Source organism: Theobroma umbraticum, unplaced genomic scaffold (assembly GCF_002168275.2).
Source record: "Theobroma umbraticum cultivar Fairchild unplaced genomic scaffold, ASM216827v3 scaffold_44.0, whole genome shotgun sequence".
Lineage (NCBI taxonomy): Eukaryota > Viridiplantae > Streptophyta > Magnoliopsida > Malvales > Malvaceae > Theobroma > Theobroma umbraticum.
Genome location: NW_018397255.1, coordinates 3,232,732 through 3,260,701, shown reverse-complemented (window position 1 = coordinate 3,260,701; position 27,970 = coordinate 3,232,732). Strand labels below are relative to the sequence as shown.

The 27,970-nt window shown below is 35.5% G+C and overlaps 5 protein-coding genes, 1 long non-coding RNA gene and 1 pseudogene across 9 annotated transcripts; 3 read left to right on the top strand and 4 right to left on the bottom strand.

The window, feature by feature from the left end:
* Positions 1-41: 41 nt before the first annotated feature.
* Positions 42-881, bottom strand: LOC110409806 (short-chain dehydrogenase/reductase rusD-like). The gene has a single exon (XM_021419283.1). The coding sequence runs from the start codon at positions 879-881 to the stop codon at positions 42-44; it is 840 nt and encodes a 279-aa protein (XP_021274958.1).
* Positions 882-5,340: 4,459 nt separating this feature from the next.
* On the bottom strand, positions 5,341-6,144 carry LOC110409316 (heterogeneous nuclear ribonucleoprotein 1 pseudogene; annotated as a pseudogene).
* Positions 6,145-6,746: 602 nt separating this feature from the next.
* Positions 6,747-9,498, bottom strand: LOC110409313 (thioredoxin-like protein AAED1, chloroplastic). The gene is made up of 7 exons (XM_021418618.2): positions 9,169-9,498; positions 8,878-8,924; positions 8,673-8,787; positions 7,511-7,555; positions 7,363-7,422; positions 7,170-7,265; positions 6,747-7,076 (listed from the first exon to the last, which is right to left on the bottom strand). Exons 1-7 carry the CDS (start codon positions 9,454-9,456, stop codon positions 6,945-6,947), a joined length of 783 nt encoding a protein of 260 aa, XP_021274293.1. The 5' UTR covers positions 9,457-9,498; the 3' UTR covers positions 6,747-6,944.
* LOC110409317 (uncharacterized) lies at positions 9,209-9,729 on the top strand. Its single transcript, XR_002444558.1, has 2 exons — positions 9,209-9,349; positions 9,496-9,729. It is a non-coding gene; the product is annotated as an uncharacterized LOC110409317 (long non-coding RNA).
* Positions 9,730-10,179: 450 nt separating this feature from the next.
* On the bottom strand, positions 10,180-12,408 carry LOC110409314 (thioredoxin-like protein AAED1, chloroplastic). Of its 2 annotated transcripts, none has more exons than XM_021418619.2 (7): positions 11,893-12,408; positions 11,744-11,790; positions 11,518-11,632; positions 10,998-11,042; positions 10,844-10,903; positions 10,669-10,764; positions 10,180-10,562 (listed from the first exon to the last, which is right to left on the bottom strand). In XM_021418619.2, exons 1-7 carry the CDS (start codon positions 12,187-12,189, stop codon positions 10,443-10,445), a joined length of 780 nt encoding a protein of 259 aa, XP_021274294.1. In that variant the 5' UTR covers positions 12,190-12,408; the 3' UTR covers positions 10,180-10,442. The 2 variants fall into 2 exon arrangements, with proteins under 2 accessions (XP_021274294.1, XP_021274295.1); XM_021418620.2 differs by having other exon boundaries at positions 11,518-11,654; positions 11,893-12,182.
* A 5,083-nt stretch (positions 12,409-17,491) lies between these two features.
* Positions 17,492-21,983, top strand: GRF1 (growth-regulating factor 1). Of its 3 annotated transcripts, none has more exons than XM_089782479.1 (5): positions 17,492-18,218; positions 18,751-18,975; positions 19,500-19,857; positions 20,255-20,373; positions 21,436-21,983. In XM_089782479.1, exons 1-5 carry the CDS (start codon positions 17,792-17,794, stop codon positions 21,540-21,542), a joined length of 1,236 nt encoding a protein of 411 aa, XP_089638605.1. In that variant the 5' UTR covers positions 17,492-17,791; the 3' UTR covers positions 21,543-21,983. The 3 variants fall into 3 exon arrangements, with proteins under 3 accessions (XP_089638605.1, XP_021274735.1, XP_021274734.1); XM_021419060.2 differs by lacking the exon at positions 21,436-21,983 and adding an exon at positions 20,491-21,299; XM_021419059.2 differs by lacking the exon at positions 21,436-21,983 and having other exon boundaries at positions 20,255-21,299.
* A 4,618-nt stretch (positions 21,984-26,601) lies between these two features.
* LOC149527597 (uncharacterized) lies at positions 26,602-27,084 on the top strand. Its single transcript, XM_089782504.1, has one exon. It carries the CDS (start codon positions 26,602-26,604, stop codon positions 27,082-27,084), a length of 483 nt encoding a protein of 160 aa, XP_089638630.1.
* Positions 27,085-27,970: the final 886 nt, after the last annotated feature.

The window sequence follows — 27,970 nt, the reverse complement described above, 5'->3', positions numbered from 1 at the left end:
CCGTTATTAACTTGATTAGCCGATACATCATTTGTACTTCCTTAGACCCTCTTGTTTAGGTTGAAACGAGTACGAAAGAACAGATCTCTGACCCAAAGTGGAGACAGTGAAAGCACGGCAAACAAACCAGTCATGTGACCAAATACTATCTGCTTTGGTGGTTTAGGACTCAAAACCTTCTTTACCACATGTCTTGCAAACATCATGGCATCCGTTGCCTGGGAGCCTTGGGAAGCCCTGGCTCGCTCAGCAATGGCCTCCTTGAATTCCTTATAAAGTTTCCAATCATGATCTCCCAGCCTCTCCAGGCTAGAACTTCCAAAATTTGATCTCACAGCACCAGGCACCACAAGCACCACATTGATACCGAAGGGCCTTAACTCAACACGCAAAGAACTGGTCACGGCATGAACAGCTGCCTTGCTAGAACAATAGGAACCTGCCCATGGGGTTGGCACTCTCCCCACCACACTCCCTACATTGACTATACACCCCCTGCGCCGCGAAGCCATGTGGGGAACAATTTGTTGCACCATTCTCAGCTGCCCCAATGTGTTGATTTCCCAAGCTTTCTTGATTGCATCTAAAGAAAGCTCAGCTAAAGGGCCGGTGCTTCCTATGCCGGCATTGTTTATCAGTACATCAATGTGACCATACTTGGATATAACAGTGTTCACAGCTGATGACACGCTCTCGTCTGATGAAACATCGAGCTCTATCGTTTCAATGTTATCGGAATTGAGGTCCAACATGTCATCCATTCGTCGAGGGATGTCAGAGGCAACCACCTGGCAGTTGTGCTCGGCTAATGCCCTGCAATATTCATATCCAATGCCACCTTTGGCACAGCCTGTGACGAGAACAACCTTAGGCTCATCCATCCGTTTTTTCAATCCCTAATGTTGTTTGATAGTCCTAGACTCTTTCCTCTTATAATAGATTGGTGAGGCAGAATATTGAATTCGGCAAGGTTTTTTCTTGTTCATGGTATAAATGCAGATGCAGAATATGCTTTAGGGCATATGCTTCTGCAGGGCAAATTGGCCTGCAGAATCGGAGCTTGTTTGCTTATGGACATATGCCTTTTTATCTTTGTCTTTGTAATTGTAAATATGGCTCTGTCCAGGCAAGGTCAACATTAATATCAAATCAATACCAGTATTGGTAGAGTCAAGATTTCGTGTTTGAAACTAATACAATATTTATAAAATAATCATATTAAGAGTTCTATATTTGATAAAAACATAAAGCAACTTAGATAGAAAAATTTATATAAAAATTAAACAAATAACTCCAACTTCATATTAAATGTAAAAAAAGACATTTTTTAACAATTATTGTATGTTAAGATTGAAAATCTTTAATTGAGTTAGATTTTTATAGAATTGAAGTCATCTATCACTGAATTAATGTCAAAATCTTGAATAATTTCCCTTTTAATAAAAATGATCAACTAATTTTTAGAAAAATTATTTAATATTTTATTACAAATCTCGTTCTTAACAAATTTCATAACAGAAAAAGCATATTCTGATATTACTGTAGAAACTAAAAAAGTCAAGACAATGCTTGATCAATATGTTAACAAGGAAGTAAAACTTTTGATATTACTATCATTTTTAACACTTGACATAACTTTGCTTTATCTTAAACTTGATTATGAAAAATGTCAAATTTGAATAGATCCAATTAATAGTTTATATGCATTTTATCATACTTAGTAATATCATCAGAGTAATATTTTTTGGCAAGGTTGCAAATACTTTCTTCATTAAATGATTCGAAATCATTCCGAGGGTCTAAAGTTGTACAAAAAATGTACAACTTTACCAAATTCTCATTAAATCTGAAATCCAATTCTTACAAGAGTGAGTAAGTGCTCAATTGTGTCATGATTATTTTGAAAACGACTTTTACCTAATTTATATCTAATCCTTATGTAAGAATCTAAATTTTATATTTCTCATAAAATAATAGCAAATAAACTAAACTTACTAATTATCATGACATAAAAATTGAGTTATTGATTAGAGATTTTTTGTAAAGAGAATGCTCATGGTAAGCGAAAAAAGTGTAACAAAAAAAAAGATTTTTGTTTCTATTTGGTAAAAAGAAAAGAAAATAAGAAAGGATGATTGTAAGGTTTTGAAAAAGTAGAGTTTGGGAATAATTTTATTACAATAAGTTTTATTTTAGTTTCAAGTCTATTAAAATTAGTTGTTGATTAATTGTTTTGGGACATCTCATCAAACAAAAAATTATAATATAGATGAAATTATAAAATTCTAAAAAAATAAAAATATGTTATAAAATTTTTGAAAGATAAAATTATAAAATGTTTAAAAGATAAAAACGCATTATAAAAATTTTAAAATTTTTAAAAAGGCAAGAGCTCTAGTATTCCTTGCCATCCGCCTCTGAATGTTTGTGAAAAAATATTTTTGTAACTCTTTCCTTCAATGATTAAAGTTAAAAAATAATTAATTTAATTTAATTGAACAAGTGATTGATTCAATCAGTTAACGTGAGATTATTTACATCTTAAAATTGGAGCAACTTATTTGCCTTGAGATTTTTATATCGAAAAGGGAAAAACTGACTTGTTTGAATGATTGATCCAAGCAAGCATTTAACCTGGCATGCCATTTACAAAGACCAAAATGTAAAAAAGGAAAAGAAGAAAGAATCGTTAGGTCTGAAATCACAAACGAACTTTTGAAACAGGGAACATAAACTCTATTTCAGTATTTGACAAAGGCTTGTTTTTCCATGAAGAGCCGCAAAAGCAAACAACATGTTGGTAATTAAAGAGTCTTGGCATTGAAAAATTAAGTGTTAGGAAGGTACAGCAGAATCAATTAGGCATTTAGCGGGGGAAATTAAAAAGGAAAAAGGGCAAAAAAAAAAAGGCACTTTGGTCACAAAGCAAGTCATCAAGTTGAAGGGATCAGGAAAAGAGAAAAAGCAGAGTACTCTGATTTTAAATTAATAATCTAAATCATTAATAAATCATAAATTCTTTTGCAGCCTCAGTGACAAAGTCATAATGCTGCCTGTCACGTAACCATCTAATTGCCTAGCACAAGTATTTATTTCTCTGAACCTTTGAGATTCTTTCTTTCCCAGGAAAACATGCGGTGATGGTCCTTTCCATGGTAGGGAAAGGGGAAGAAAACCTACAAGGGAAGAGAAGAGAAGAGATAAAATCAACTAAACAAGGAGTGGAGTAAGCAGTGGAAATTTATGGAGGAAGGGGATTAATGGGGTAATTCACGTGGGAGCCAGAAAATCCAAGCAAAATCCAAATGGGATCACAGAAAATGGCTAGCATGCAAGGGTCAACTGAAAAAGCACGTAATGGATGGCAACCAATCTGAGACTGACCACAGCTCAGTATTTTGTGGTATACCGTATTGCATGGAGCTAAAAGGTCATCGGCCTCTTTTCCTTTTTGAGAGAGAGAGAGAGAGGGCGCTTTTTTTTTTTTTTTCATTCACAGTTTCTCACAGATAAAGTTGCCCCCCCCTTCCATTAACCAATGCCAGATTTCTCTGCAAGATCCTAACCCATTACTCTCTTTAACTTTGCTTTATCTTCCTCTCTCTTTCTCTCTCTCTTCGTAAGCAGTACCGTCCTTGAGATGTCATGGTCTAAGGCAAACTGGTCATGTCATATTCAGACATTTGATTCTTTTTCTAGAGCCACTTTGGACACTGCAAGACTGCAAACATGTAGTAGCTAACACATATTTTTTCTTTCGGATTGATAATTGGGTTTTTTTAAAATCTTTCCTTCTGTTCGTGAGAGTAAAATGAGGTGTAGAAGTCTGGGACTACCCTAAACTCTAGTAGCTACTGTAGCCCTGCTGAGAAGACCCTACCAGATTTTCTATCACGAGTAGAAAAAGCCCTCTAGATGTACAAAGAAAGCAAAGCAGTAGGCAAACTATATTCTCTTGTTAAAGGCCACAAAGCACCGATCACCAAAATACCCACATTCCTAGGACCCCTATATGTCTGAAAGACAGTGCAAACAGAGAAAGTTTGTGTATAGAAAAAATGAATTGAATATATGGACAAATGTCTAGTCTGCCAACGCGTTGTTGGTGGGGTTCCTTTCAAAGAAGAATCCAAACTCTTAATCCACCTTGGGAGCAAGAGGTGCCTTTCATGTCTGCTACAAGGTCCTGGAAATAGGGATTAATTTGTAGTATTGCACTTTTGCTTTGTCCTAACAAAAGCACAAGGGGTAAATGAGAGAGACTCCGAAGTATGGAATTTGGGGTATTTTTAAAAGGAGGTGTGTGAGACACATTGACTTGGAATGTATTGAAAAGGACAACTGTCCTACTGATTTAACTCCATTACATGGTTTCCAGCCAAGACATCTTGTATGGTTTCATCACTGCTAAAAAAAGGAGGATAATTATCAGAGCATGCAGAGAAATTTAGAACTGTTCATAAAACAGTTTAAGAATAAATAATATAAGTAAAATGATCATTAATTGTTCCAATGATCAGGGTGTCTACGCTATGTAAGTTAAACAGGGGAGGATATTTGAAAAAACTATTTGCAACCCTTGCTATAAGTTTAATCTCTTCAGCACCTGGGTGTTTACCTTAGTTCTTGATTTTCTTGCTCAACAAATAAGATTTGAATCTTCTTTTACTCAAAATAAAAAAAAAAAAAGTTTGATCTTCTCACGTCTGTATGATTCTTCACTACTCCTTCCTCTCCTGTTCTGCTATGTACATAGTTCTCCTGCAACATTTGGGAAACAATAGGCATGTATAATCATTATATATTAGTCAGGGGGCAAAGAAGAAAAAGAAAAAGCAAATGTTACAGATCTTTTAAGAAGGGACAGATGACATAAATCAAGTTAAACAGATTCTTTGTTCCCAAAACTTGGAGAATTAATTGCTCTTCATAACCACCTACAATGTAATTCACATGTAATAGTATGGTTTCAATCGTTATTACTTGAGATAATGTAATCTCCATGCAGAAGGGAAGATGTTCCAATGTATTCCCCTAAAATTTCAAGCCCTTTTTTATTAACCAAAATCCTTGATGTGATGCTCGAGGAACAAAACAAAGGAATCCACAACACTGCAGAGAGAATTAGGGCCCAAACAGAGGCCTACACTCTTTACCTTGTATGGGGTATTAAAGTCTGGGCTACAGCCCAGGGGTTTGCCCCATGGCCAGTCCAATGAGAACCATGTTAATTCTATCTAAATTAACAGCTAGATAACCAAATCATGAGCAATATTATGCTATGAAACCAAGGATATAATCACAGCTAAAAACACGACAACAATTAGCTCTTTTACCTGTTTATCCCACTTGCGTCAAGGAGTTAAAATTAAAATAAACAACATGAAAGCTTCCGAAAGGAGGTTGCCCGCCATGTGGGGACCAATTCCACATACAAAGATAACTTTCAGCAGGGAAATAGTTAGGCTGAGTATTAACATTATAAATGTCATAAGGGAGCCGAAACGGAACTAAACCATAATCGTGAGGGTCAGAATTGCTCGTCTTCTTATCTCTTGGTTCCGCTCTCTTCACTTCCACCATCTTATTATTCAATTCGTGGAAACTCTTGCACAAAACATTCTCCGCGGCTTCCTCTGAATCAAAAGTAACGAATCCGAACCCTCTAAACCTATGACTCTTTTTGTCGTATATCACCACTGCATCAGTGATTGTCCCATAACTCTCGAAATAGTTTCTGAATTCTGGCAGTGTTATGGTAGGAGGCAAACCTCCCACAAAAATCTTATTCCTCGTATCTTTGGTTTGTACTCTTGGTTTTGCTGGTTTGACGTCCACCTAAAGAAGAACAAGAAAAATATTAGACCAACGTCCCAATACAATAATATATTAACAAAGAAGAACAAAAGAACAAAAAAGGGTTTGAACAAGACTTGCCTTTCTTCCCAGAATAACGTGCTCTTCTTCTTGAAGGGCGGCTTTAGCCATCGAAGGATCAGCAAAAGTAACAAACCCAATTCCTTTCTTGGAAATTTTAAGAGACTGTGTCACCTCCCCATACTTGCTAAAGTGTTGTCTTAGTGTTTCTTCCTTAACTTCTTCTGAAATCCCTCCTATAAACAGTCTTGGGTTCTCGAACTCCATGGAGAAAACGATTAGAGGAAATTGATGGACTCTGATAACTAGAGGAAAAAGAAAAATTAAGGAAGAAGGGTAGGATAATATTGATAAACGAAAAAAAAGAAAAGGTTCTTTCCTAATATATGTTTTTAACTAAGAAGAGGTCCTCTCAAATTTTACTCCTGCATGGTTTATGTGTGATACGATTGGCTATTGATTAATTAATGCTGAATATATTTTTAAATTTAATTAATAAATTAAATTTTAGCCAAGAAATTGGGTGGGACTCAATTACCTAAGCCAAACAAATGTCTTCCAGAATTGCAACACCTTTTATCATTATTTATCGATTTTTTTTTTCTGCTAACTTTAACATATCTAGTATAATGAATTTGAATTTGGAAATAATTTCAAAATATATAATCATATTAAAATAATAAAAATTTGTTTATAATTTTGAGTTCATCACTTGATAGTTGGTACAGTTATAAGCAAATGAAATCCCAATCTGATCATCACACCAAAATTCAACAAAGATTTTTTCCCTTTTTCTTTTTTGGTGATGAAGAGAGGATTTGTGAATTAATTATTGATCATCTTTCAAAGATTACAAGAATCAATAACTGTTAAGTACAAATCTTTTATATTTCTATATTTGATTAAGTGTTCATAATTTAGAGTGCATTCATCTAACCAGTTCAGATACCAAATGATTAGATTTTAAACATTATTTAAGGCAATATTTTGCTGCCAAATTGCAACCAGAACTTTGCTGCAGACGCTGACAGTTGAAGCAGGCTTGTGTTCACTGACTGGATACTACACTACAGAAGGACTTCATGCGACTGGCCATTGCAGCAGACGTCAAAGATGTCATCTAAAGGAGCATGGTCACCCGTCCCTTCATCTTTTCGTGCATACAGCAATTCTTTTCCTTTGAAGACAAACATCCCTCCCTGGTGCAAGAATAGAACACAGAACCTGATACAGCAGCCTCAGATATAAACTGAAACATGGACCACAGAGAATGTTAAAACAAATTCACAAACCTGTTGTAATACACTGCTTTTATTATCTGGAGTGGCTTGCATTGTATAGTTTTCCATAGCCTTCTGCAATTTGTCTAGTCTTGAAAGCAACTTTGCCTATCATTGATATGCGAATTATACAATAAGAAAATGGACCTTCAATTAACATCAAACATGCTTTTCAAAAATAAAAAAAGCTGAGAAAGGAATGTACGCTCGCTGGATTGAAGAATGTGCGCCCAAGACCATAGTATAAGCCTAAAACATCATATGCCTGAAAGAGAAGGACTTTGTTCAGAACTTAAAATCACAAAAAAGGATATTAAAGAATTGGCATGAGTAAAACACAATGTACATGTTACCTTACGGTCTGGATCAGCATAAAGGTAGTCCATTGGAAATGGTAGCTGCACATTTGATGACATTAACGAATTTTAGTGGTTACCTCCAATTTTATGCAGAAAAGACATGCGAGTAGAGTTGGTAAAGCTGATTTGAACACAATAAGCCCATTCAATCCATTCAAACCTGATTTGAGTCAACAACCAGAGTCCAAGTTGATCTGAACTTGAAAAAACTCGAACCCAAAAGACTAATCTAAAAGTATCCAAACTTAAATTGATTTTATTTACAAAAAAAAAACAACTTGAACATGAAATTACCAAAACTCAAATGTCAAACCCAAATGACCTGAATTTAAAACGACTTGAACCCAAGATGATCCGAACTCAGAGCCAAACCAAATTTCTCTCGACTTGAAATGACCTGACCGAAACCCAACTCCACTCACCTAATTGCCACCTCTATACTTTCAAAAAAAAAAAATTGCGACCTCTATATATGGGGAAAAACGGTAACACAGTGATGGCCTACAGTTCCAAGTAAGGTTTACAACAAATAACAATTACAGTTGCAATAAAATTTATGTATAGTCATGCTCGTACCCTTTCTCCTACGAAAGATGATCACACATTCATCTTTACTGAAAAGATGCAATTGTCGCATCATTATTGGACATAAGCCAGCACAAAACTTAAGAGCCATCTAACAGACTCAAGAAGCCAATCATTTATAGTGGCAACAGTACAGCTAATTAATCAGTTAAATGCAATACAAAAGACGAAAAAGAAATTTAAAGTACTTAACTAATATAATTTTGTTGTTAAACTACTCAATCTGAGCTCCTTTACATGTAAAAGCCTACAAAATCTTTCCATAATATTCACTATAGACAATTAACGCAACCTCTGGTGGAAAGATGAAAGTAAGAACTTTTTTTTTTTTGTTAGGTAGATGAAAGTAAGAACTGACAGTTGGTTTTAAGTCTTCTGACAGCAAGTAGAACAAGCACTTATCCCAAATTCACGTGTTTCATTTCATCTAAAGCTTTGTAAGTTAGATTGTTGAACAAGCCTTGAAGAACCAATATACCCCTTCTCTTAGTTTAAAAATAAAAGAATGAACAAAGAAACAGAAAAAAAATTCACCCTGAAAAATGTAAAAAAGAAACATTTAAAGAGATACCCGCTCTGCCAGGATACGAGCTTTATCAGGAGTACCAACACCAACTGCTATTAGTTTCACACCAGCTGAGTCGAATTTTGGCATTGCTTCTCTCAGAGTTGAAGCAAGTTCCCAACTTAGAAGAACAAGCACAGAAACTGAGAAGTCAAACGAACCAAAAGAGAATCCAGTTTTGCAAATTAATTGATGGCTCGGAAATATTTACCTGCAAAAGCATCCGAAATGTCTCAAAAGTGCAACAACCGCAATTCCCTGGATTTGATGAGGAGAGATTGAATAAGTTTAGCACAACAATTTCCTGTTTGTTAAGAACTTTGGGTTTCAGAATAAATATGTAAAAACTGTCGTTTATGAAAATGATAAATCGTAAAAATTGAAGATTGACCCGACAATTGAAGCCTAAGGTTCGACACTTTACAAGAAAGAGATCATAATTATATTGGGCTTTATTCCCAACTTTAATTATAAAAGCATAAGGTTGAATAGGTACAAATACCTCTTTCTGGTCCCAGAGGTCTTTGAAGAAAACGCGTTGACCCGCAGCAGTGAAAACGCTAACGTCGCCGAGCACATCGCCGATGTTGGCGGTGAATTCATTGGCCAAGGAAGAAGCGGCTCTGGTAATGAAACGGGAGTTACCTTTGCTGTTAAAAGTCATCAGCTTGGTGGGTTTATAGGTAACTTTCGTTGGAGTAAGGAAACAAGAAGGGGAAGAATTGATTGTCGGGAATTTTGATTTTGGAGTTGAACAACATAGAAGAATTTGTGAAGAGACCGTCGCCATAGATTTTGGAATTTACTACCCTTTTTTTTCCTTTTGCAGAAGAAGCAATGCAAGGAAGGAAACGCAACTGTCGCAGCTCCGTCTCCCGTGTTTTATGTGGCGGAAGGATTTCCCGGTGAGCAACGGCTTCATTACAAAAATTTCCCTCGTTCAACGTTCAAAACGGTGCGTTGAATTTCCATGCCCCACTCTGCTTATTTTTCTTTTAATTTTTCCTTTTTTAAAACTTTTTTATTACTTTTATTTACATAAGAATGAACATATTTCCACTAATTTGATATCTCTTGTCAAGTTTATGAATGAGTTACTATTTTCATTCAACTCAAATACCCAATCCCTACATTTTCATTTTTTTTTTCTATTTTCCGTAGTTATGGCTAAAATTATTCAAGTTTACCTAAAGAAATATTTAGTTGCTTTCACTTATCTTTATTGTCAGAGCTTTTTTCACAATCTATCTCTTTATAGGATTTTTTTTATCTATAAGTTGGTTTCATAACAACTCAATATCAACTTGGTGAGTTGATAGTCTTCAACTAAAACACTCCTTACTACCTTCCCTATTATTTCTCCCTTTTTCAATTGCACTTAGAACCACTAATCTCCTCTTTCGTCTCTTATTTATATCTGTTCATTTAGTTTGATGGCGACATTAGAATTTTCTTTAAACAAACTGGAAAAAAAAATAAATCGGCGTTTTCTTTTAACAAGAGAAATGAAGCATGAATAATTAAATTAAAAATTATCATTCAAAAGGCCAAACTAAGTTCCCACAATTCGTTTTATTAGCATAGAACTATGTATTTGACATAGGTTTTTGACATATAGCTGCGGAACTATTTGATTTCTTGGTTTTTTTCACTGCTGAGTAAACACTAAAGAAAGCATTTCAAGAAATCTTGGCAGCAGATGTTGGAACTTTTGAAGGTGAATTGGTAATATCAGGGTTTTGGACCGGGCTTGCACACAGTTCTGAAATACAGCTTTCATGCTGCTGGAACTTTGCAGCATACTTCAAAGACATCATCTAAAGCTGCATGATCACCAGTTCCTTCATCTTTTCGCGCATATAACAGTTGTTTCCCTTTGAAGACAAACATCCCTCCCTGATAGAAACAAAGAGGCTAATCGGTATAATTTATGACAACTCCATACCGACCAGTCTAAGGACACGATTAAATGTTAAAAGTTACAGGCCAGAATAAAGCAAACCTGTTGCAATACACTACTTCTGTCGTCAGGGGTGGCCTCTATTGTATAGTTTTTTACAGCTTTCTGCAGGGCCTCAACCCTTGAGAACACCTTAGTCTGCACCAATTTTCTTTTATCAGATAAAAAACAGAAGAAAAAAAAATTGTTTTGCAGAAAGCAGAAAAAAGAGATGTACACTGGCTGGATTGAAGAATGTACGGCCAACACCATAATACAAGCCCAAAACATCATATGCCTGAAAATAAAAAGGATTGTGTTAAAACTTGACGGTTAAAAATAACTAGAGGGGGAAGTTCACAAATGGGGCTCCATTAAAACTGTAATATTACCTTGCGGCCTGGATCAGCGTAAAGGCAATCCATTGGAAATGGTAACTGAAACCATGCCAATAAACCAGCTCAAATGATTAGCAAACGCAGAACGCTCGCGGGGAGCATAGAGTAAAAATGATAATCAATGAATTCAGGGTACAACAAATGTCATTGGTTGCAAATAAGCAACAGAAATATATAAACAAAATCCTAGAGATCATAAGAAATTGCGAATCAAGGGTAGCAACACTACTTCGAAATGCTTCAATGACAATGGCACTGCAGATGCTCTGTCCTCTACAACTCTCAACTCTAGCTTCTATTTGGGATTTCTTTATTCCATTCTAATAGAGTGAACTGAGGCAGGGGAAAGGGAACAAACAAATTTTATTCTCAAAGTCAGGGGCTATCCAACTTTGACATTTCACATATTTTAGTCTTTAATCAATCAAGATTTTGCTTCTCTTGGTTAAAACTTAAAAACAAGAATTCGTTGCCAGAAAACAACAAGGGATGCAAAAAGGAACAAGAACAATACCCGTTCAGCTAGCATACGTGCTTTATTAGGAGTGCCAACACCAATTGCAATCAGTTTTACTCCAGCAGAGTCTAATCTTGCCTTTGCTTCTTTCAGTTCTAAAGCAAGTTCCCAGCTTACAAGAAGTAAAAAGAAAACTAAACGTATGAAGTAATTATAAGTCATAATAAATTCTCACACACTAAAAACATCAGTAAAAAATTCACCGGCTGAACAAGTATTTTACCAACAAGGGCATCCAAAATGGCGCAGAAGTGCAACAACAGCGACTCCCTGGAGAAAGAAGAAATTAGCAAAGAGGCTACGCTTGGAGAAAGAGCTTTAGCAATGGCAACAATTTAAAATGCTTCTATCTAAGTGTGTAAATTTTATTACTTGGTTTTGGTCCCAGAGGTCTTTGAAGAGGACAGGCTGACCAGCAGCGGTGAAGATGCTAACATCTCCGAGGATGTCACCAATGTCTGCGCTGAATTCAGAGGCAGAGGGTCGTGGGACAAGGCGATAGTTGCCGATGCCATTGTTGCTAGCGTAAAGCTTGGTTGGCTTTATTTTTATAGGGGAAAGAAAGGGAAACTTTAATGAAGGAATTTGAGATGGAAATTTAGGAGAATTCGGGGACGAAAAGCATAGAGCTCGCACTGATTGCAGGTTTTGCGAAGGCAACGTGGCCATCGCGCTTGCGCTAGCTACAGTGCCTGGAGATTTGCCAAGAAATGGTTGGTCGTTATATATCTTTTTATTTATTTTGTACCACTACTCTATATATTCTGTGGCGGCCTAGCGCGAGGAATTTCTGGTTGTTCGTCGATGGTTTGGTGTGGTTGAGACCGACCACGTTTTATAAAATGGACTTGATTTGGTCATTTGGTCTGCTTTAGGGAGGGCTAGCCCAACTAATTACGTCTTGGGTAGAAACGTTTTATTAGGTGGGCTTGGGTTTTTGACTGGCCTGCTTTTGGACTAGCCCAATTTCCACTTCTTTTCCTTGTTTTCTCCCCACTTCTCCTCTTTTGTGTGTGCATATATATACACCATAAAGAGGCAAGTATAGCTAAGGTAACAATTTAATGATAAGTAGGCGTCACATGGGATCGATTCATTTAGGCTATAGCTAATCTATAGTCAAATTTGAAGTCGAATATCTGAGAATTAGTGGGTATTTGTGATAGCTGTTATCTTCATAAACAAATTTGTCTATGTCCAAACTAAAAAATGACCTTGACCAAAACCAAGTAACCAACCAAGCTAACACATTGACACCCCTAATAACAATCACCCCTTAATTTCCAAACATTGACAGCTTCAAATTTAGACGCATTATTATCATCCAGCTCAACTACCCAAAAAGGAAAAATAAGTATTGAATTCTTTCCTTTGTTTGATCATCAAGCCAGTCTTTGGTGATGCTTCATTCCGATCATAGTCGATATATATCAAATCATGAAATCAGAAGTGGATCGTTGACCCTGTCAAACAGGCAAAATAAGCAAGCTCGGCGACAAGGGCCCCCTACTAAAACAAGGTTCAAAGGCAAACTCTAGGGACAATGCTGGGATTGATGGAGACCCATATCAAACTTTTCCTAAACCGACCCATCCCCTATTGCCTCTCCACCTATATATCTAAATCTTTTCCATTCATTTTCGTTTGTCTATTTCTGCGCCTATCTCCTTGAGCTGCCTCATTTTTGTTTTTTTCCCATTGCTCCCAAATTCACAAACACCAAGGTTTTTTAAGTACTAATAAAAACAATTGAAATTCAAAAAATTTCAATAAAACCAGTAAGCCTTCACAAAACACTCATTTTATTTCATGTAATTTTAGATCAGATCATGTCTTTTTCTGAATTCCGTTTTAAAATTTTTATTTTTCAAAGATCCGTGTAATTATGAATTTAAATCACTGCATATGTATATCAATATATTGTAATAGCTCAAATAAAAGATAAATTATACGAAAATGATCTCGCTATAATCTCTGTAGCTATATTGATTTTTAAGAGAGAAAAATGGTGGGTGTCAATTAGGGTAGGTCTTATTTGATAAATGTGAAAGGAAGTTGCTCATACAAGTAGTATCCTTCCTTAACTGGTGAAAAACAGCCAATCTGATAAAAATTTAATTTGTCACCAGCTCACTTGGCTCCATTTCAGACCAACATTCAGCAGACAGAAAAAGCCTTTATACACGTACAGGGAAACATATGGCTAGAGGAGCTAGATAGGAGTGACAAGAAAACAACAATGTTGCCTAAAGGAAAAGAGACCTTTGAATCATGGCTTGAAAACGAAGAGAGCATGCATGAAAGCTTCTGAAGCATAATAAGAGTAAGGCGGATGGAGATAAGCCCATTTCAAGCTTGACTGCTTTAGGGCATGAAAGCTTGAAATCCTATGAAGAAAGACATGGACAAGCGACAAGAAATTACTAGCATCTTAGGAGAAGGGGTAAAGGGGCAGGGAGCTTGGATGATCATATCCGCCAACACAATCTTTCTCAATGTCACTCTCTGAACAACGAATTAAGTCACACAGCCTCTGTTTTTGACCAAGGAAAAACATTCTAAAACGGGCTCAGTGACAAGTCCATCACTTTTTTTTTTTAAGTCTAAATTCCTGAACCCTAATTAAAATATGGGAGGAAAAAAAATCTTTGGATAATAGCGTCACGCGAGCAGGAGCTGGACCCCCCACGAGCTTGGCACGTCCATGAAAGCGAGTCTTGCAGTACGAAATTGTAAGTTAGGCTCAAATGTCTTCAATACCCTTCATAACTTGTTCTTTTTGCTGTTGAATCCCAACCAAGAATATGCTCAGCTCTCTATTAATTTGAACTTGTCTAACAAGATATTACAATATTTCGTACTACACATTTGGGCATGGTAAGCACTTTGACTGAGTGATTTATTAGCTATAAATCTGTTGGTTCAACTCTTCACCATTACTATGATAAATAGTAGCATCTAATATACTCATACACTTGAACATAAAATCATAAGTCCTCTAATTTTTTTATAAAGTGTCAATGAATGTATTAATGAAAAGCAGTATTATATGTAGCAAGTCATCAAACAAGGAAAAGGTGTATTAATGCAGGCTTAATTGGGGATTGATGGGGGCTGCAAAGGGGATAACAAAAATTGCATCCGTGGGTAAGATATTGCTTTGGATAATGATCCCATCTGCCCCTACATTTCATGGAACAGCCCTAAAAGGGTGCTACTGCCCACCTAAACAAAGATACCATTACGTTTTTTTTTCCTGGGGTAGAGGCAATAAAGTATATTTTAAAGGTCTCCCATTTGGATTTCCACTCCCTAATCATCCCTTGGGCAAAACCCAAATTGTCATTTCTCTAAGCGGTCATTATCAGTGAGACTAATTTGAGTTGAATTGAGTGAAAAGGAAGCTAAGAAAAAAAAACCATTAGAATGCTTAATTAACAAGTTTAAGCTAGATAATTCTTATAGTTGAAATCAAGTGGCAGCTCTAAATATTTCTTGAAGAGAAATTAGCAATAGGTATTAAAGCTAGATACGACGCATCCATATACAAAAAATACGAAGATACACAAACTTCATAAGAAAGCTAGATTACACCATTAAATAATGAGATTACGTGGCTGCTTAACCTGCTTTTTTTTTTTGAGAAATTGTGAATGGAATGAACGAATGATTTTCTGCCTTTCAAAAAAATATTAAATAATGAGAGTTGTGCAAAAAGCTTTGATACTGATACGTGATGATAGTAATTAATTTAAGCATCCCTCCCGAAGCCTAGCGACCGGTTCTTTAAGACCAAAACCGACTTCATCTTGACAAGTTCATAAGGTTCGAACTAATGTAGTTCCAGTTCTTCATTTCAGCTAGGACCACTTCGTGTTGTTGAAGCTTCAATTACGGTTAGTGGGATTTGATGGGGGATTGGTCTAGTTTCATCTTTAGTTAAAATGAATAAAGACCTGTTCGTTGAAACTCTACTCCAAGAGTTGTATGGATTTTTATTCTTTCTAAAAATAGCCAAAAGTAGTGTGGAATCAATGGTAGCTCGAGTAAGAATTTAAGGTGAAACTTTATTCTTCTTTTTTTTTAATATATATTTTTTAAATTGGACTTAACTACGAAGCGTACCTTTCTGAAATTTTTGCATGCTCGCCACTTGTCGTTTGCAATTAAAAACCTTTAACAGAACAAGGCGAGGGAATTCAACTGCGTTGAAACCTGATTGGCTTAGACTCTAAAGAAGCCATAACTATTTCATAACTCGTAAGTGTTTTGCCGTTCCAGCGCTTGTTAATATGCCCTCCATCTCCATCTCCATCTCCATCTCCATATCCCTGACCTGCTACCCTGGGAAAACATATGTGGCTCAAACTTAGCAAATAACAGGCACAGACGCACAGTATTACAGAAAAAAAAATTATGAGAAGTATAAGAAAAATCTTTGACACAGTCACGAGTGTAAGTTAGAAAAATAGATAAATTAACAAAAAGAAAGGACAAAACCAAATTTGACGGTTAATGCGCTGGAGAAGGTGATAGAAAGAAACATGGAAGGTGGGGTAAAAGGTAGACAGCAGTAAACCAAGTGATGAGATAAAAAGTAAGAGTATTACATTGATTTTGGGCATATTTTTTCGAAGTTAGATCCTCCAGATTAATGTTTGATGATATGAAACCATATATACAATACCTAGAATAAATGGGTTCTAAAGTTAGATTAAGGTTGGGAAAAGAACCAGCTCAACAACTCGTTCAAAGACATCCTAGCCAGAAAGGTTCTTTGCAAAATTTAGCTTAAGAAATGTAAGTAGAGTGTGTGGGGCTTTTAAGTCCACGTGATTACCCTAAAGACCCGTAATAATCAACTCTCGACTTTATGCAAATAAATGCAATCAGGTGTAAATCCCATCATCCCAGTGTAAGAGATTTGGGGTTTATTACAATAATCGAGGGACGGGGGAGGGGCATCTTAGAGAGGGATTAGGGGGGTGGGGCCACGTGGCAATTATTTCTTTGTTCATGCAAACACACGCCGCTGACCTTGCCTCCTAGGCTGACAGATATCTCCCTCAAATGTGAAATCTCTAAGAGAGCTCTTTTCCCTGGAAAAGCCCGGATTTTAACTCAAACGGACACTTGCCCTTCCACCAAAGGGGAAGATACCCTATTATAAAAATGCCCAATAACAAGTACGACTATATTTACGCTAATGCCCTTCTGCGACCCATTTGAAAGGTTCCAACCCATTCTCAAATTGCAGTCCAATTAAAATTAAAGTCCTTTTGCAGAGGTAGGAACCTGAAAACATGGAATACTACTAACATTCATATTAAAAAGAAGTACTAATCAAAATTCTCTTTCAGTTACAAAAAGAAATACACGGTTTGTCATGTTTGCTGTCTTTCCAATATGAAATTCAGGACAATAAATACCTAGCTAAATCACAAATCAGACGTATATATTATTGAATATGAATGAAGAATCCTAATTAATACTTCTATTCTTTTTGCTTTTCCCAATTTTTTGATACATGCATGTGAAGAAATCATAAGGGGAGAGAGGACAAAATAATGTCCTGCCTTTGATAGTAAGATTCCTAAAATAGGGATTAAATGTTAATATTTATTTATTTTTATTTCTAAGTTTTGATAGATGAGATTAATATGATTCAATAGTGGTCAAACATTAAACTATTTTTAGATGTCATTGCTTCACCATATAGTTAAGATTTGATAGGCAACACAAGGAATTTGCCTTTGTTATTTACCTCCAACAGCTGTGATCCTAAGTAAGAATCAACTTAAAAAGGATCTAAAAAATAAATAGAAAAATCTAAAAGTCCACCTTATAGTACAAGGAGAAATTTGTAACTTTGCCTTTCCTTTGAAAACAACTGAGGCTTTCTTTTCACTATGGAAAAAAAACATGGATAAATATGTGCTAACATGTCTTAGATGTGGTGTGGAGAGCGTGTTTGGTTCTTTGGCCGTACTATAGCCTTGTCTGCTCCCTTCCCTCTCAGTTTCAACTCTTTCTTATCTCTCTCTCTCTCTCTCTGGCTCTCTCCAATTATTTTTTGTTTTTCCATCACAAAGATCGCAAAAAATCAGCTCTGAACAGTGAAACATAACCCACACACATACACAACACCCTTTAAGATGCGCCTCTCTTTTTCTGTCTTCAAACACTTGTTATTCAAAGCTTCAACTTTCAACTCTTCCTTGTCATCAACTCATGCTTTTTAGAGGCTGTTTGGATTGGTTCTGTCTCCAATATGGATTTTGGGGTTCTGGGTTTGGAGGGTATTGTGGGCCCTGATAATGGAGCTCCATCTCAAACTCAACTTCCTCCACCACCACTCCTCTCAGCGGAGGCCAAGCCTAAGCTTCTTGGATCTGGGTTTACCAAGCAAGAAAGATCTTCTGACTCGGCTGAAGATCACTGTAAAAGTTATAAGTTACCAAGAACTGATGATTTATCAACCCCAAAGACAATGCCTTTGCACCAAGGCACTCCTTTGTTGAGATCTAATTCTTTGGTCTCAGCTGATACTAGCCACCAAGAGCATATGCTAAGCTTCTCTTCACTCAAATCTGAAGTTCCTTTTATCAGCAAAGATGTTGGCTTTTTGGAGAGAAGTACTCAAAACAGTGGCTTATCTTACTATCAACATACACCGTCTACATACACTAGAAATGCAGGTAATTTTTTTGTGTTCTGGTTTGTAACACTTGTTTTTGGGTCAAAAAAAATTGGTACTTTGTGGTTGGCTTTGGTTTCTGATTTTTGTGAGATTGGGATTTGGAAAATGTGCCTTCAGGTGTAAGAGATTTAGGCACACTCTTTGTGCAGAAAATAGGGTTGCATAAATTGTCAAGTAGATTTATTTCTCTACAGTTGTGAGGGTCTTTTCATGGGCTTTTAGTATAAATTTTAAGTTTTTGAGTCTTGTCAAGTAGGAACATAAGGTTTTTCCCTCTTAAAAACTTGGTGTTGTTATTTTTGGTTTCGGCAAAAAAATTACATTATTTCTTGCTATCAGTTAAACAGAATGGGGAAGAAAGGTTGGAAAGAATCCGTAATCTATCAGATATAAGACTTTGGTCCTTTTTCTTTGTCTTTTCTTGTTGTTCTTTACTTTTTCTTTGGAAAATAGTTGAAAAAAAAAATTCATGGCATATGTTGGTTCAATAAATATTCCTGGCGAGTTAACCCCTCAATATCTTGTTTTAGGTTATGGTTCTGGAAGCTTGAATGCGAGCATGCATGGTCCTCTTACTGGGGTTAGTGGACCTTTTACTCCATCTCAGTGGATCGAACTAGAACATCAGGCATTGATCTACAAGTACTTCACGGCTAATGTGCCTGTACCTTCGAATTTGCTCATCGCCCTCAAGAAGTCCCTCTACCCTTACGGCTTGTCCAGCTCATCTGCTGGATCCTTGCCTCCCAATTCTTGTAAGTTCCTTCTCTTTTTGAAAACAGATACTCGAAGAATAATTATATTTATCATAAGACATGATTGTCTTGGATCCCTTCTTTGTTATTAGTATGTTTTCGGTTTTCTATTTGGGTTTTATTTGATCTTTTGGGGGTAGCTGTTGGTGTTTTTCTTGGTGCATAAATGTGTTGAAAATGAACTTTTCACTTGATGCTGGCAGGTGGTGTCTGTTGAATGGTAGAGTAGATATTTATAATTCGATATGTAGATAGTGGATACTGTATTGCTTTGCTGCTGGTAACAGGGAATTTTGGATTTTGCAGCTATGTCTTACAGTTTGTGCAGTGATCTCAAAGTTTTCCGTTTATCTTTGGTAGAAAGTTTTATCCAAAACCAGGATATCACAAATTAAAAGTAAATTTAACTAAAAAGTAACACTGGTTTTGATGTTAAATCCTTCCTTTTCGTTTTTCCTTTTTTGCCTGCTTGTCTTTATTATTGATCATTGCGTGTTTTTTTCTGTTTTAAAAATTATATGTAGTGGGATGGGGTTCTTTTCATCTGGGGTACGCCGGCAACACTGACCCTGAGCCAGGGAGGTGTCGTCGAACAGATGGAAAGAAATGGCGGTGCTCCCGGGATGCTGTTGCCGATCAAAAGTATTGTGAAAGGCACATAAACAGGGGCCGCCATCGTTCAAGAAAGCCTGTGGAAGGCCAGACTGGCCATGCCGGCTCTGGGACCACTAATTCAAAGGTGGTGCCGATGTCTTCCTCTATGTCAGCATCGGTGATAACCAGTGGTGGTGCATCCAACAGCCTCGCAATTGCTCAGCAGCAACAGTTGAAGAACTTGCAATCTGATGTTGCCAATCCTTCTGCTGACACCCTGGTCAACAGGTAAAAATATTCTTTGTATATTTGAGATTGCTTTATCTGTTTACATTCTTATTATTCCTTTAGTGATATTTACGATGATATTGCTTTGAACAGTTTGTATGCATATATTTTCTGTTTCCTTCTCTTTACTTTAAAGTAGACCCCATTATTTCATCTTTACTTTGGTGATAGTGACAACACCTTGTAGTTGGGACTTAGGATTCTCTTTCTTGGAGTTTTTCATTATTATTATAGCATTCTGTTGTTAGGACTTTGATTAATTGGATATATTAAAAATTAAGTCAAAATTAAGTGGAGGCTTGGAGTTTTACTTTACATTTTTCTTTCCATAAATACTTTTTCAATCTTTAGTTATGTTCATTGTGGTTCTGTTCTCAACATTTCTACTATTTCTTAGGTTGTTCCTAAACAAAGAGGACGTGCGTGGCAGAGTACAAGATCCACGGGGGCTCTCCATGATGTCTTCCTCCACCAACCTGAAATCTAACGACTCTACATTTACTGTTACAAAACAAGGTATTCCATTTGCAGAATCCTCTCAATCAGTTTTTGGTCATGTAGCCTCTGATTCACTCGTTAATCCCTCGCATAGAAGCTCTTACGTAAATTCTAAAGAGTATGGTGCATTCCTAGACTTCAGTAATCAAGAAACCCAAGATGAAAATCCACTTCGCCAATTCATTGATGACTGGCCTAAGGATCAATCTAGTCGTTCTGTTATTACTTGGCCAGAAGAGTTAAAATCGGACTGGACTCAGCTCTCAATGTCTATCCCTATGGCGTCTTCAGAGTTCTCATCATCGTCTTCCTCACCGGTGCAAGATAAACTTGCCCTTTCACCACTTAGGCTATCTCGAGAGTTTGATCCAATCCAAATGGGTTTAGGAGTGAACAGTGATATTAGTGACCAGAACCAAAAACAAGCTAACTGGATACCGATCTCTTGGGGAAGTTCAATGGGAGGTCCTTTAGGAGAGGTCCTAACCCACACCACAAGCAATGTGGGTAGCTGCAAGAACTCATCAGCACTTACCCTCTTATCTGAAGGGTGGGATGGCGGCCCACAGTTAGGTTCTTCCCCTACAGGTGTGTTGCAGAAGGCACCTTTTGGTTCACTTTCAAACAGCAGTTCAGGAAGCAGTCCTATAGCTGAGAACAAGAAGCCCCATGGTGGTGGCAGCCTCTGTGATGATGTGCTTGGCTCCACTCTTGTAAGCTCTGCCTCGATTCCTTCTGTAATCAGAAGCTTATAAATTAAGTTAGAACAGAAGAAACTGTGGAAGAAAACTGAGCCTGGAGCAGGTTCATTCGAAGAAGCTTGAAGAACTGTTTATCTAATTAATTTTCTTTTCATCTTTGTTCTCTTTAAGTTATTGTTCTTTAATTTTACAAAGTAGGAACTTTGACTATATCCAATTTTATAGATATTGAACGTTCTTGCGCATGTGGATTTCTGGGTGTATCTATAGTTTGTGACTTGAAGTTATTTGTGGTCTGATTAAATTGGCTCATTACGTTCAGATGGATTTTGGCCTTGAATATTGTTTTAAAGTGTAGCTTATCTTCTTTCAATTATAGGTAGTGAACTTTGCAATTCTTGGAGGCCTTCAAGAGCAACAATAGTACGCGCTAGATTGAGGTTGGACCCCATTAACCGGAAAAGTGGGGTCAAGGCTGGTCAATGATAGTGCTGAAACTTCCGTCATCATGATTTATGGATAACTTCCAAAATACATATTGATCATTGACTCTGTTGGGTCACTATGTTGCAGAACCTCTTCCCATCCTTTCCAGGTGGTAGATTGCTAACATTATTGAGATCACTGAAGAAGATGAGGATGGAGTTTCCTGGACTCCAGGCAGGAGGCACGTTTGTGGCCTGGCCTCCCGGCAGACAGAGCAACTGCTCCCCACTGAGCTGATTGGCCCATTGCCTCAGAGTGGCGCAGCTACTTTCCCTGGCTTGACCTTGAGTCATGATAAATTTAAACATGGGACCAACTCTCTGAAATAAACATTTTTGTGTTGGGTCCAATAATTGGGGCTCCAAAATGGACCCCAAAAATATCTTAAAGTATTTAATATGATTGAACCAAGAAAGAATCCAACAATAGTAAGAAAAAATATTTGGTACTATTATATGTTGTACGGTACAACCCTACCTTAGCCGAGTAATATAGTCATTTTGACTGAAAGTTTGTTTTTGTTACTGGCGAGGGGCCTTGTTAAGTACAAGGAAAGCGTAGAGTGGATTGTTAATGAATTGAAACCCAGTTTCATTGGTTGAGTCACAAATACAATGGGGGAAAGATTTTCAGAATGTTAGATTTTGCGGCTGTATTGCAGACTGCAATCACCAATGAAGGGAGTGAAACTGGAGGAGAAACACTGAAAACGAAGAAATGAGCAGAATGAAACTGCTTTTCAATTTTCAGTCTCTCAGAACACATCCCAGATTCTGTAAAACAAATATCCTTTTGTCTGCAGCCTGTTTGCAAACAAACCTGGGTCTTAAAATAGCCTGGAATCTAAAACAGAAGTAAAATTCCCTGCACGATTTTGTGATTCAGCTGTTCTGTTAACTCTCATAAAAAAAAAAAAAAACAGGGCCTAACTGCTGTTAAGAACTGAACTTGGCTCGTTTTCTGCCGTAGATATTTGGATCTGGGCTTTGATAGTTGATACAGATGTAGGTCTGTTGCGCTGTGATAGACATGCTAGTGCATATTTTAAATCAAAAGTGTGGCTAAATACCTATAATCCCATGGTCCCAAACCCAAGGCCTGAGAAAAGAAAGAGCAGGAGGACCCCTCCTTTTATCTGTGGAATGCATGTTGTTTCCTTTGCAGGGCAGTGACAACCAGGAGTGAAAGCAACTGCTGAAGAAAACAATGGCTCCCTGGAAACGGCAGAAGCACAGGGGCTCTTACTTCATTAACTTGGAAACGGGCAGGCAGAGTAGAAAAACTGTTTGACCATTTTTTTATCCCCAGTGGTAGAATGTCTCCAATAACTGATCCAAGGTTTCCTGTTTCTGTATGCAAGCCAATCAATGAAAGGAAACTGCCAAAATTAAAATGTTGCTTCCTTTTTTCCCCAAGAAAATTTCTTATGTTACAATTAATTGTACTGGAGTGGTTACTATTTGTACTTCAATGTTATTGTACGTTGTAAGCGAGCAGGAATAGTTAAAAAATTGTTTGTCCATTTTTCTTCTCTCCAGTGCTGGAATGTCTCCAATAGCTGATCCAAGGTTTCCTTTTTCTGTATGCAAAGCCAATCAGTGAAAGGAAACTGCCAAAATTAAAATGTTGCTTCGTCTTTTTATTTTCCTTTCCCAAAGAAATTTCATATGTTACATTTTATTGTACTAGTGTTCGTACTTCAACTTGATGGCCTTTCTGGCTGTCTTGCATATGTCACTATCCCCAGTTTGTGAAAGGAAAAAAAAAAAAAACCCATTCAATTTGGAGTTAGGATTCTCTGGGTCTCTACCATGCTAATATTTTGATATGAAAGAGTTTAGATTCTTAATTAAACATATTGCTACGGTAAACAAATGCAAAGAATAATACATTTTAATGCTTTCTCAACAGAGGCAACTTCATACGGTATACTGGGCTCAACTAAACTACTACTGTCTCAACTCTCAAGAACGAAGGCAGCTAGAAATGGAGGCCAAACGACAATGTCAAGCCCAAGTTAAGACTCCAACTCAAAGCTGTAAGTACAAACCCAAAGCTGTTTGAAACTCACCAACTCAGATTGCACCCTACTTTCATGCTCGAGCTTGAAACGCAAGCTTGATTAGGATTCCATTTTCATACTTCAGAGCTAAACTCAGAAAAATGAGTGAGGCATTTAAATTTGTGTAGATTTTGATGAAAAACCTGCTTTATGACGGAAGAAAATTTAACCCTTTTCGGGATAATTCAATCTTTACTCAAATCACCTTTTATTTAAAGTTTACCCAAAAGTTTCTTATAAAACAATATGATTTAAATTCAAAAACCACATTCAAATTCTAATAAATTTAAATTACCCTTACCCAATTCATCTTGTATTTAAATTTACCCAAACATTTTTTTTAAAAAAATATGTTTAAGTTAAAAAAAACAATCAAATTCTAATAAATTTAAATTTGAATTGATTTGGATAAATTATTTGTAAATAATTACAGAAAACTTGTAAATACAAAATAAAAATGATACTATTATTTACAATTATATTTAACTCTTTAATCCAAGAAATTTCTGGGTCGAGTAATTGATTGGCATCAACATTCAGATGTCTAAAATAATGCAACATATCAATTAAGAAAAAAAAACAAAACAAAAACATAAAAAAAGAAAAAAAAAATTAAAAGGATGGAATAGCTCAAATTTTATGGGTGTAATTAGAGGTTTATTATATTCAAATTGAGCAAATCAAGATAAAAAATTATTTTTATAATTATCTCTAACTCTATATCTCATTTTTAGTTTATTTCTTTGATTTTTTAAAAGAAAAAATCCAAAAAGCAAAAATCAGTAACAATGAAGTTTTGAGAAGTTATTCTTAAAAATCATCTCTAATTCTATATCTCTCTTTTAGCTCCCTTCTTTATTTAAAAAAAAATAAAAAAAGCAAAAGTTAAGAACAATAAAATTCACATAAACATAAAAGCATTAAAATGTAAATTTGATTCTTAAATTAAAAGAATTTAAAAGACAAAATTCATATCAAAATAAAAAAATGTAAATTTGTCATTATTATTCTAATTTCATAATAAATAATCTAAGAAACAATTTAAAAAAAACAGTAAAAAGAAAAGTTGACATTGCCTTTTATAGCTGCGAAAGTGAAATCATAATTCCGAACATTTTAAGGTTTTAATCACATGATGTTGTCGTCCTTCGGCTTCATGGTCGGGAAATTCAATATATATAATCAAGTATTGTACGACCGTGGCCTGATTGATAATGAGATCCAAGCTTATTAAGATGATAATATTTTTATTTTTAAATTATTAAAAAATTACAAACCATTTAAAGAATTAATAATTTATAATTGACGAAATAATGAAAATTAATAATTTATCAAGCCACTTTTGCATTAATGGAATAAGAATTATACAATTATAGTAGTACATTTTTTCTGTTCATTGTCATTTAATTTTTTGTTATTCTGTACTTATTAAAATTAATTATTATGATAAATAGTACTTTTTATCAATATTAATCTACTTAAATTAAAACATGGCATTTCCCTTACTGGGAAAATATGCATACTCTATAAAGTCAATATATTTTAAAAGAAAATATATATTATTTTAGATATAATATTTGAAAAAAATTTAAATTATTTAATATAATTCAAATAAGTTTTATTTTTTTTTATTACATTCAATCAAACTCTTTTATTTTTATTAAGATCAAATAGGTTATTATGACTAATAGTTAATTAATTATTTTTAATTAAAATAATATCTATCATCTTTATATCATATACTGTTAACATAGAATGTGAAACTATTACATAAATACGTATCTTATCAATATGTCATATTAACATCCACCATGACATATTAGCTTACCATGTTAACATCATATAGTATAAAAATAACAAGTATGGTTTTAATTAAAGGGAGTTAATCAATTGTTAATTATAAATATTTATTTGATTTAAAATAAATAAAAAAAGATTGAATATGATAAAAAATAAAAAATTATTTAAATTTTTAAAAATAATTTAAATATATTTTTAGATATTATACTATTTACGAGTGCATTGATATGCATAACAATTTATTAATTAAAAAGATAACTCCTCCAAAAGGCGAAAAATACACGTTTAATTTCTACCCACGCTATCATGATATAAAATGTCTATTTTGTTGACTGCTTTTGCACCTTAATTATCCAATCGTATATCTTCCTTACACTTGACTCCAAAAATTTGCTGTCACCCTTACCATCAACCCAATATTTTAATCACTTTGCTCTCCAGATATTGGCTTTGTACACTTAATTTCTGGCTTCCAAGCCTCAAGTATGCAAACAAAGAAGTTGGCCAAACTTCTCCTGATGGAGACTGTGCTTTGAATATAGAAAGATGACCCTTTTCATTCTATTTTAATTAATAATGAGGTAGCTTTGATTTTCAATGACTCTGATCAGAAATGTCCTGTTTAATTAAAGCTGATCCAACTAATTTAATTAGTATTCTCTGTACTGTATTCATTGTTTTCTTGCCAGGTTTTGATTCATGATTCTGAACTGCATACACGTGCATAATCGTATATTTGTTAACAAAGGGAAATTAAGGAACTTTGCTTGTTGGCTTGTCAGCGATCAAATTCTGCTCTTAACTAAAACTTAGTTTCACTTTATTAGTTGATTACATGCTTTATATCCACCTTTACCTACCCAAAGACTGAACCACTGGGATTAGTTTGTCAAGTCAAGGCCGTTAAATTAACAAACACGCTCTTTTAACGCCTTCTGCTAGATATTTGGAGCTACACATTGCAACGAACCTGGCCGATTTTTTCTTTCCTTTTCTTTACTTTCATCATCTCTTTTCTTAATTCATTTGAAAGCAAAATGCTGCTTCATATTCACGTCTTATTCGTTTGCTCTTTGGAAATATGTATCTGTCGTTAGACAGTGTGGATTGTGTGACAAGTTTATTCTCATAGCCTCCCTCTCTGTGTATATATGTATATATGAAGCAACAGCTAATGCTTCATTTCACAATAGAAAAATGAGTCGTAAAAAGGTTCATTCACAAGGAAATATACCCTTTTCTTGGGAGGACAAGCCAGGGGTCTCCAAGGTCACCCACTATGAGGATCAGTGCCCTATAGTCATAGGGTTGTATGCCCTTAACCAAACACCTCCTCCTTCTGATGCTGGTGGCTCCAAGATTTTGGTTCATGACAAGAAAGTTCCTCCTCCGCCGTGCACGATGCAGCTGGTTCCGAAGAGGAGCACTTCCGTGAAAGGCTTGAGGTGGTGGCAGGAGGACCCTTTTCTTGCGGCTTATAAGGAGTGCACCAAAGGTGGAGGAAATGGCAAGTGGTCAAGTGAAGGTAGGAAAACTGACGGTTCCAAATTAAGGAAGAAGAAGATTATTACTTTTTCATGCAAGAATTCTTGTGATGTTAGAGGTGATAATTTGGTGAGGTTATCTAATCTCCCACCTCTTCCTAAAGATAGAATTCGTGGTAGACAGGAAATTGTTTAACCACATGCACAGCTTCTTTTTTTTTTTTTTTCTTTTATGTCTAAACATCTCTTTTTGTTAAGCATGCCATGCTCTCTACTACTTACTCTTCTAACTAATTAAAGCTTATCAAATGCAGTAGCATCCTGTTGATTATATTACCAATAATTTGCATTCACATATACATATGGTTAATCAGTCTCAATCTGTGTACATAGTTTTCTTTTTCTTTTCTCAAATCAAAAAGCAAATTCATACTAAAATTCGAACAAAAACTCCTACCAAACTACAACAATCAAATTTCAAATAAATTTACACTTTAATTTATTATATAAGTAAAAGAATTAAAATGTCATAAAATAAGGATTTTCATGATTATAACTATTATATACTTTATTTTAGGGTGAATTGTGCCAGAGTTAAAAAAAAAAAATTCTGACTGCAATAAGTGTGACTGTTGCTATCTCTTCCACATTAAACAATATATAACTGAAACATGATATTCACAATTAAAGAACAGCATAATTTGTTTTCTCAAAATATGTTTTAAGTCCTTCGTTGTGGATGGCTACAAAAATGTCAATGAGCAACTTAGGAATAGGTAAATTTGTGTTGGCCTGTCAGGCCTTATCGTTAACAAATTCCTGAAGGCATATAAAAGGCTGCTGTAATAAAAGCTATTGATTACAACGAAATTCTACTCTTTTATCACGTATTAACAGGCACCTTCTTGTTATCAAACATTGAAATCATATACTATATATGGCTAGTTTTATGGGTATTTAATTTATCGTAGAGCGTCTATAGGGAAGGATTATCTTGTTGCTTTCAAACTTATTTTTAACATCGAGTATTTGATTCATTAATTAATGTATAATTTTTTTTTCAAAAATAGTAAAATTTGAAT

Coding starts and splice junctions, on each gene's coding strand:
- LOC110409806 (XM_021419283.1), bottom strand. CDS start 881: ATGGATGAGCCTAAGGTTGTTCTCGTCACAGGCTGTGCCAAAGGTGGC.
- LOC110409313 (XM_021418618.2), bottom strand. CDS start 9,456: ATGGCGACGGTCTCTTCACAAATTCTTCTATGTTGTTCAACTCCAAAA. Junction 7,266..7,362: donor CATTCTTCAATCCAGCGAGC/GTACATTCCTTT, acceptor TATCAATGATAG/GCAAAGTTGCTTTCAAGACT. Junction 7,077..7,169: donor AAAGCAGTGTATTACAACAG/GTTTGTGAATTT, acceptor TTCTTGCACCAG/GGAGGGATGTTTGTCTTCAA.
- LOC110409314 (XM_021418619.2), bottom strand. CDS start 12,189: ATGGCCACGTTGCCTTCGCAAAACCTGCAATCAGTGCGAGCTCTATGC. Junction 11,633..11,743: donor CATTTTGGATGCCCTTGTTG/GTAAAATACTTG, acceptor ACTTCTTGTAAG/CTGGGAACTTGCTTTAGAAC. Junction 10,563..10,668: donor GAAGTAGTGTATTGCAACAG/GTTTGCTTTATT, acceptor TGTTTCTATCAG/GGAGGGATGTTTGTCTTCAA.
- GRF1 (XM_021419059.2), top strand. CDS start 17,792: ATGGATTTTGGGGTTCTGGGTTTGGAGGGTATTGTGGGCCCTGATAAT. Junction 18,976..19,499: donor ATCCTTGCCTCCCAATTCTT/GTAAGTTCCTTC, acceptor AATTATATGTAG/TGGGATGGGGTTCTTTTCAT. Junction 19,858..20,254: donor GCTGACACCCTGGTCAACAG/GTAAAAATATTC, acceptor ACTATTTCTTAG/GTTGTTCCTAAACAAAGAGG.
- LOC149527597 (XM_089782504.1), top strand. CDS start 26,602: ATGAGTCGTAAAAAGGTTCATTCACAAGGAAATATACCCTTTTCTTGG.